Source organism: Episyrphus balteatus, chromosome 1 (genome assembly GCF_945859705.1).
Source record: "Episyrphus balteatus chromosome 1, idEpiBalt1.1, whole genome shotgun sequence".
NCBI classification, from domain to species: Eukaryota; Metazoa; Arthropoda; class Insecta; order Diptera; family Syrphidae; genus Episyrphus; species Episyrphus balteatus.
Genome location: NC_079134.1, coordinates 38581942 through 38591701, shown reverse-complemented (window position 1 = coordinate 38591701; position 9760 = coordinate 38581942). Strand labels below are relative to the sequence as shown.

The following is a 9760-nucleotide window of genomic DNA, read 5'->3' as shown; positions in this document are numbered from 1 at the left end:
GATTTAAAGTCGTTTTAGAGCAAATTCAATTCAAATAAAAATATAAAATAAATTTGAAGAAAATGTACCTATGCCTTTTTTTATCCCACCCGTAACAAAAATTAGGATTGTTAGATGCAAGAAATGGTATTGTATTTCCTTGCAATAAAGAACTAATAAACAAACATTAGTTTTGATATAATTTGGGTTACAATTTATTAATATTTACCATACAAATTTCCCACCCGTTAAGATGGAATATCTCTTTGTCTTTATGTACCACTAAGAGCAAATAAGTGCTTCGCAGTTATTAATTTAATTTTTGACCTGTCCCACCTTATGCGAATATTATTTGAAAAAAAAAAAAAAACAAATTTCTTATCGACACAAGAAAAGGATATCATCAAACGCAGAAAGAAAAGCAAACTGTTGATTTTTAATTCATTCCATATGAACCCAACAAAATAAAGGACTTTTAAAGTAACCAGCTCGCGAGTTTTCTTTTATCAATAAAACAAACAAACAAACACACAATAAAAACCCAAAAAAAGGAAAAAAGAATTAAGAAAAAAAAAATACAGTGAGATGAGAAAAAGGACATCAGAATATCATATTCACAAAACACACACACACACCCAAGAAACATACACAAATACACTAACATAGAAGATGCTGTATACTGCTGAGCTGCAACTTTACCTGAAATGTTGTTAATCGTTGCTGTGGTAACAACGGGTGTCTTGTTGGTGGCTTCAAGTTGATGGCTGCCAACAGCGTTTATGTCAGTTAGTCCTGTGTTGCAATATGAAGGGAGTTTATACATTTTTTTTCTTTTTAATTTCATTTTTAATTATTTTTTTTTTTTTGTAAAAAGAAAAAAAAAATCCAAAAGGATATAAGAACAAAAAATTAAAAAAAAAAAACAAATCCTTTGTTGAAGGAACAGAATGTAACAAATGGACGATGCAAGCTCTATAAAGCCCAACGACCATAGGAAAATGTAATAATTGTTATAATCAAAAAGGACATTTTAATTCCATTTTTCTTTTCTACTTTTTTTTTTTCATCATCATATTCGACTTTAGTTGTGGTTGTTTTTTTTTTTTTGGTTTGGTTTGAGATATTGTTGGGGGTGTCAAGGGGGTGGTGACGGGTAGTGTTAGTTCATATATTTTATTTTTTTTTTTGTATTGTGCTGTCGTCCTTCATGTCCTGTGGCCATATATAGTATTTGCCTTTATGCAACTATGGCGACAACTTTAAGGAACTATAAAACGTTATTGGGTGTAGGTTGTATTAAGCACGTTTTGCAAAAGACTGCATATTGTGTTGTGTGTCAAAGGAGCGAGAGATGTCCTGTTGGTTTTGGTCCGGTTTGGTTTATTACATTATATTGAAAAGGCGTCTTTATATATTTATTTTTAAGTCTTTTATTTTTTGTTTTGTTCTGTTTTCAATGTTTTCAGTAAAAAAAATGTGGATGTGTGTGTGTTTTTTTTTATTTTATGAAAAATCCTGTCAGAAAGATATTGCAATTTTTTTTTTTTTAATTTTATCGCCCATGGTTGAAAGTTGATTTGGTTTTTATTATTGCCAGAAGGTAGGTGGTACTTTTCTGTATTTTGTTTTTAATATGAAGTGAAATTGTAAATAAAAGAAAGACCTAGGCAGATTGGGGCCACATTCATAAATCATCGTTGTAGCGTTGGGCGCCATTTTTAACATAAAAGAGGGGTTGTTTTTGATAGATAACTGATTAGCAGGTTTAGAAAAAAAAAAGTTATTTTAAAATCCTTGTAGAAAAATAAATTTCCTTCGGTTTTGGTCTTAATAATTTTTTCCATAAGATCGATATTTTTCGATTTAAATCCAAAAAGTAAGATTCATTTAAGTTTATCCATATGCATTGAAAACTGAAGATGAATCAAGGTATTCGAAGCCAAAAATATATGTATGTAGGAAAGGTATTGAATCAATGGGTAAATATCTTTTCGAAATCACCGGATATTGCATTGGAATATTAAACGAACTGTGGCAATTGGCAAACAGCAATACACACATCATATCAAGTATGATGAAGGAAGAGGATATCGTCGTATCGGTTTCTTGTACATACATAATACTACATAAGAAAAATTGCGTAGGTATCAGGAAGAAAAAAAAAAAAAGTGGAATGTAAGATATTGCAATCAGAGTTGTTGATTTAAAACAGTTAAATGCTGGACAGGCACACTGGAAGGGCTGATATAAATTGATTAATGGAAAATTCACGGATTTTCTGTGTGTATTTTGCAAAAGTTGTGGAAAAATTTAACAATTTTGTGAAATTTTTCGAGGAAACAAACGATTGGAACGATTATGGAACGCGTTTATTTGGTATTTATTTCACAGGTGAATATTTGGCTTTAAAAGAACGAAATTTTAGAATCCAGATTATTCTCCGAGTCATGTTTTTTTTTTAAATTGTTTTGCAGCAAGTAGCCATTCATAGTAAATCTATTCCTTTGCAACATTAATCTTACGTTCCACAAGCCCTATTTTTAATTGAGGCTGTTTGAATTATAATATTAATCTTTTGTATTTTTGCCCTACAGGTGACATGTTGTTGAACTTGACTTTTCCATTTTGGTGGATATTTTAAAAGACTAATAACATATAAAATAAAACAAAATAATATACGTTCCACATAAGAACTTTTCCGCCAATTTATTAACTTTTAAGAACGCGTCTGCAAGTAGGTAAATTAAAAATAAGATCATGTGGAAAAAATTCATACTTGTCCAAAATTTGTTCCGACTTGAAATCAAAACTGTGGAATGTAAAGGTTATTTACGTAATGCTGCTTGGAAACCAAAGGAAATACATTCCACAGTGGTTAGCTTAGCACATTATTTCATGTATTCGAATTAATTTGTCTCCATTTTATACACTCACCTGGAAGGAAATGTAAATACGTTCCACAAATACGAATACATTCCACTTGATTTTTTTTTCAGCATATATCATGTAGACAATTTGTTTTCGGTATCGTTAACTCGGAATAACATGTGAACACGTTCCACCAAATAGTTAGGTTCCACAAATATTTTAGGTTACATATTATTTTATTTAGAATATAATTGCATTTAGAATTTTCGTTTCAAAATTAAGCATCTGTGAACAAATAAGTTGTTCAAAATTCTTCCATGTGACACAGACCCTATATAAATAATTCATTCCTTCTATTTTTTTTTATCGAAAAAAAAAAAATTAGAAATGACAATGTGATGCTCTGTAAATATATATTATTCAAACCAAAAAGGTAAAAGAATCAAACAAAAAAAAAAAAAAAACTGTAAAAGACTGATGACATTGCCACATTCCTTGTCATATCCTGTCATTGACATAATTTAACGAAAATAAAAAAAAATGTCCAAAACTTTTCTATCTTTCCCCTTCCTAATCAAATATGAATAAAAAAAAAACACCTTTTTTCTATACACAACACATCTGTGTCCAAAAAGAAAGTGTTTGGAAATCATCTTAATATAATTTTTGATGTCCTTTGGACAATAATGACCAAATCAATCCATCTTTTCAAGACACAATCAATAAATAAACAAGCAAAACAAAAGAAAAAAAAGGAAAGAAAAATTCGTTGCTATCACTTAAACTTAGCTCCCATAAGTTTAGTCCTCTTGATCTCACCCTCTCTCACTTTCACCATCATTTCTGAGTGAATGTATCGCATTAGGGGACAGAAATGTCTAAAAAAAAAAATACCCTAATCCATTCTCCTCAATCAATAAACTGTCATTCGAAGGCATTTTGTGAAATCTACGATTATAAATCCATTTCGCCCCTAACATCCACAAAAGACCCCACATCCTAAAAAAAAAAAAAAAAACACATACATGTATTGTATAGATACGTAAAATAAACCCAACAGCATTATCCTTTCCAGGCAAATGCCGCAAGCTGTCCACATGACAGGAAGGTGGGTGTAGTTGAGAGTTGCAGCAACTAAAACTTCACATACCTACATAGGAAGCTGAGGGAATGATAAACGAGAGCCATTTTGCATTTGCTTAAAAGATTGCCAGAATTCTGTGTATGAGCGTGTTGTGTATATGCGTGTGAGTGTATTTGTGTTTGTTTTATTTTTTGTGTTTGTTGTCCTCAATGTTTATCGTATGCAAATATGGACATTAAATCGATTTCCTAATAATGGGATCAGATCAAATCACAAAAACAGGATTATTATCCTTAATCTGGTTCACATGTACCTACAATACACAATACCTCTACCTAATGTCCTTGACAGGACCTCCTATATGTTTTTTGAATGATTTTTTTTTGTTTATTTAAACAATAAAACACAACAGGAGTTAATAATAAAAAAAAAATTGACAAAAAAACATGCTAAAAAGGTACTCACATTCATTTCCAGGTATTGTGTGTCCTGGCACTTGAAGACCACTGTTCGTATGGTAACCATAACCATTTTGTGTTGCATACACAGCACTCTTTTGATCCTCGAGGCTTAATGCCAAATCCATAGAATGCTCCAGTGCTTTGTTATCCAATCCACTAGCTGGATAATAGGGTGGTGGTGCCTGATTTTGTTGGGCTACGATTGATGGTCGCACCGAGTCCATTTCATAATCCTTGGCGGCAGCACTCTTTTTCGATTGATTGCGCTTGCAGCGACAGAACATTAACAAAAGTCCAACAAATAACGCAAATACTATGCATGAGACGATAATCGCTATTAAGGTTGGTGTTGCTAAAGATGATGCTTCAGCAATGTAGGTTTGACCAACTGCAAAAAAAAAAAAAAAAAAATCATTGCATAAAAATAGGAGTTGATACAAGATTTCCCTCAATATATGTACACTTTCTTTCTTCCCAAGACTGTTTTACAAAAGATTCAATAAATTACAACTCTTCTATGCTTAATTTCCACTTCAAAGAAAAAAACATTGCATATAAATAGGAGTTGATTAAAATTTCCCTCAAAATATTTCCACTTTCTTTATTGACCATTAACTATTTTAAAAAAAAATTCAAAAAATTAAAACTCTTTTATGCTTACTTTTCCCATAAAAAAAAATTAAAACATTACCTATAAATAGAAGTTGACAAAAAATTCTTTTAAAAGAAACTTTCAATAAATTACAATTCTTTTATACTTAATTTCCCCATAAAGAAAAAAAAATTGCCTACAAATGGGAGTTGACAAATATTTCCCTCAAAATAATTCCAATTTATTTTTTTGCAGACTGTTTTGAAAGAAACTTCAATAATTTACAGATATTCTTTACTTAATTTCCCTAGAAAAAAAAAACATTGCCTACAAATAGGAGTTGACAAAAATTCCCCTAAAAATTAATCCTCTTTCTTTCTTCGCAGACTGTTTTGCAAAAGATTCAATAAATCAACTCTTCTGTACTATTTGCCGCAGCAAAGAAAAAAGTTGCATACTAATAGGAGCTGACAAAAATGTGACTCAAATAATATTACCTTTCTTTCTTCCCCAGACTCTTTTAAAGAAACTTCTATAAGTTATAACTCTTCTAAAATTTCTTTCGCCTTATAAATAAAATCATTGCATACAAATAGGAGTTGATGTAAATTGCCCTCACAATATCTCCCCTTTCTTTCTTCCCCAGATTGTTTTACAAAAGAAACTTCAATAAATATAACAACTCTTCAATACTTACTTTCCGCATCAGTATACTCCCCGCAATGCTCATGATTCGACCGCAAACACAATTTCACCCTCACCGTCGGACTATTCTCATCTTCCAGCGCCATTGTAATATCCTCATCATGCCCCAGCGACCTGCCACTACTGCTCCTTCGCGGCGCAATCAAATGATCGATAACAGCCTCCTTGTGTGTTGGCCCATTCCCACTCAATTGCAACGTTACAGTATCGACAATCTCCCACGCCGCCATCGGTGTATCACTATTTACAAGCGATTCCACAATAGCAATCAGCGACAAACACGTGGCACCCACATTTATAGCCAATGTCCTCGAATTCGGATCAAACGTCACTTGTAAGGGTGGCGGAATTTTGCTCACCTTTGTCGTGGTCATTATCTCATTCGAGTATGTCGAACTACCTTTGGTGTTTAGAGCATTCACCTTAAAAGCATAGCTCTGATGCTGGTCCAGCGGTGTCACTTTGCACGGGTTATCCCGATGGCAATCGAATTCCGACCATTCTGTATTGCTTGTTGCCAACGTTGCACAATCGGGTATCATTTGTTCTTCACGTGGCATTGCAACACGACGATAGCTGACAAAGAATTTTGTATTACTCAGACCGCCATCGAAGCCCGGATCCCAAGAGAGTGTCACAAAATTGTGACCAACATCGATGGCCTTCAAATTAATCGGCTTCTCAGGGGCACCTTTTTGCTGCAATCGTATCGGGGCACGAATTGTGTCGAGGGAATTAGCCACCCTACATGTGTATTCGCCGTAGTCGGCATGAGACAATTGGTTAATTCGCAAAACTGACGTGTAGATGTCGTTGTTGTCGGTGGTAGTGTTAATTTCATAGTGACCATCTGAGGACATGGTCAGCGGGGAGGGATTATTACCGAATTGCCATTGGAATTCGGGTTTGGGATATGCTTGAACTTTGCAGACCACCTCTGCGGTTTCTCGAATGTCGAAGGCGACTTTGTTGTACTGATGCAGTACAATGGGTTCGTGTTCAATTCGCAGATGCATACTTGAGTTGGCAGTGTTCACTTCGTTTTCGTACAAACATGTGTAGAGACCACGGTCGCCGGGTACTAGTTGGTCACCCTGCGGTCGGGCTTTGCCACGGAATTTTAGCATACTCTGGACGGTTACCATGCCATTGGGTCCCTCTTCGGGATTTGTTTTCACCTCATAGAGGCTTAGTTCGGGGAGGATTTCACCTCCGTCTTTTAGCCATCGGATTGTGGGTGCTGGTTTGCCCTTTGCACTGCAGGTTACTGTGTAATCGGAATCACCGACGCGGCGAGTCATGTGTTGCTGAAGTTTGGCCAGGAATTGTGGGGGCTGATGGATTTCAAGGACAATTGTGGCCATTTTACCGATACCCAATTCGTTGACAGCATGACAGTGGTATTTACCCTCGTTGCCGAGATGGGCTTTGGGGATGGAGTATTGGGGACCTTGGGCGAGAATTTTCTGCGTGTTTGTGAATTCGCCGTCAATGTCACGAAACCAGCGATATTGTGGAACTGGCCAGCCTGGTGGGTTCGCCGAACAACTGAGAGTCACTCCATTGCCGACATGGACTATTGGCTTGTTGGGAATGATGAAGGCCTGTCCGGGTCTGTGGCGAACTAATAGAGCAACTGTGGAGTTTCCAATTCGCTCTATCCGTTTGCTGTTATATGGAGCCATCACATTTACCGCCCGGCAGATATAGTTGCCAGCATGTTCCGCTCGAACACTGCTCAAAGTCAGTACATCTCCAGAGTAACGAAACTCAGGAGCGCCCTCTTTCAACCATTCAACTGTGATTGGTGTTGGATTCGCCGTAACATTGCAGCGAATATTCACAGTTTCGCCTTCTTCAGCTTCTCTTGTCTTTGATTCAATCACCACAACTGGTGGATAAAGAATGTCCAATATTATTTCCTGTTCGCCAGCCTTTCCCAGGCCATTGTCAGCAGAGCAGGTATATTTTCCGCCATCTTGTAACGATACCCTGTGAATGGTGTGGACCATTGATGAACTAATGAAACGTCCATTACGTGTCCATCGGACATTAGGCACCTTTGGTTTGGCATCGACATTACATTCAAGCTTTGCTGTGCGATCACGTTCGATGCGCAACGGGTTTTCAGGTCCAACTTCAACACGTGGGTAGTCTGAAATGAAAGTAAACAGAAAAAAAGTTCGTTAGTTTTGAGAAGAGAAAAAATACATTTCAAACGAATTTTTATCCCTAAAATAAATCCCCACAAGGACTATTCAAAAAATTTAATAGAAGAAAAAAAAAATTCTCCCTCCCCCCCTTAAAAAAAAGGTGGTTTTCACCTAAAAAAAAAAAACATTTTTGAAAGGATACATAAATTGAAAACAAATATCTATTGAACCTTTTTATTAGTTGTGTGTGTTCCATTAAAATACCCGCAGCAAAAGGATACAAAAGGATATATGTCCGGCATCCGGGTTTGATATGTATTTCAAACGAAATAAACACCCAAAAAAAAAGAAAATATACAAATCGGATATAATATGAATTTTTTTTTTTTTATTTTGATTTTTTTATGAGCAGAGGTTAGAAACACAATTCATGTCAATGTAAACATACAAATTTTGGATACAAATCTAACAGGGTATCACACACTAAAAATAACTTTGAGTTTGGTTTTATTGTAGATATAACTGTGTCCTTGTATGGATTTAAAATATTTGGGATGAGAAAGTTGTGAAATTTTGAATTTAATCTCTACCAAATCTGAAGGGAAGCTTTAAGGAGGTTTTAGCTTTGATATGTGAACCAAACTCGGATTATGGCGAGATTTTTTTTTAAGGGTTACATAGCCTATAACCAGCGGAAAAGAAACACGCTTCTAATGATATTTGTTTTTGTGAAATTATGATAAGATGTTTAAAAGATTTGAGGGCACATACATGGCCAGGGAACATTGTTCCCTCATAACTTCTTTGATTCTTATCACATCATGAAAAATACGATATCATAAGAAGCGTCTTACTTTTCCGCTGGTTATAGGTATTTTAAAAATTTTCGAATATACAGCCATTTTATTCCTGCTTGTACGATAATCTTAAAAAATCGAAAAAATCAACGAAAGAAAAGTAACGTAACGCAACATTAATCAATTCAAATCAAAACTATCTCAATCAATTATTAGGTTATCCAATATTGCGAGTTAGTTGAATATAAGAACATGAGGAATCAATAAAATTGTTATAATTTTGTAAACTTAAACAAATATGTACTTTGCTAACTTAACGTAACGTTACATATTTTTTATGGGATAGTATCATGTTGGTTAAAAGCTGTGCTGCAGCTTAATACCATATTCTCAGCAAATAAATCAAAAGCTAAAAGGTCGACTAGACTCCACATTACGTAACGTAACGTATTATTAGTAATATATTTCAAGAAACACAAAGACAATTCTTAATTGAATGTGTGAAAACTTATACCTCAGGAGATCGATGACCAATTTTAATATTAAATAGCTATAAATACGTTACGTTACGTTACGAAGCTTATAGTATTTTATAATGGCCGATTTTTTGTTTAATAACCGCGACAAATCAAATTATTGACTTTGATTTAGTAATTTTATTTAATCCCTCAAGGTAGGCTAACGAAACTAATTTTAAGGTTATGTAACGTAATAAGGTTTTCAGTTAAGAATCAATAAAAAACATGGTTTGAAGAATTTGACAACCTTTCATATACTGCACTTAATACATATAAATAAATCCAAAAAAAAATCCATAAATTCAACTTCATAGATATAATTTACGTTACGTAACGCTACGTTACTTTTCATCGTCGTGCATTTAAAACCAACTAAGTTGGATATCCTTACTTGGTAGATATTCCTTATCTCTCTGTTATCTGAGACATTATTTTCTATGTAACTTCACGTAACGTAAGATATTAAAGCAAGTGTGAATTTACAAAAACAAAGTGTAAAATCCCATACAAAATTGCCAACTATGATGATAACCTTAAATCATTATAAGAAAAAATATCTTTTCGAATTGCAAATCTTATATACTAACTAAAGAGGATTAGAAA

The 9760-nt window shown here is 34.2% G+C and overlaps 1 protein-coding gene across 3 annotated transcripts in view; it reads right to left on the bottom strand.

Moving 5' to 3' along the window:
- LOC129905543 (hemicentin-2-like) overlaps positions 1-9760 on the bottom strand; it is a 456916-nt gene that overhangs the window by 67065 nt on the left and 380091 nt on the right. For 2 of the 3 annotated variants that reach the window (XM_055981019.1, XM_055981020.1), the window contains exons 5-6: positions 5682-7844; positions 4397-4780 (exon numbers count right to left, since the gene is read on the bottom strand). In XM_055981019.1, the coding sequence (XP_055836994.1) occupies positions 4397-4780; positions 5682-7844 (2547 nt within the window). Of the gene's footprint in view, positions 1-678; positions 772-4396; positions 4781-5681; positions 7845-9760 lie in introns of those variants that run through there. The other variant, XM_055981021.1, reaches the window with a different exon arrangement.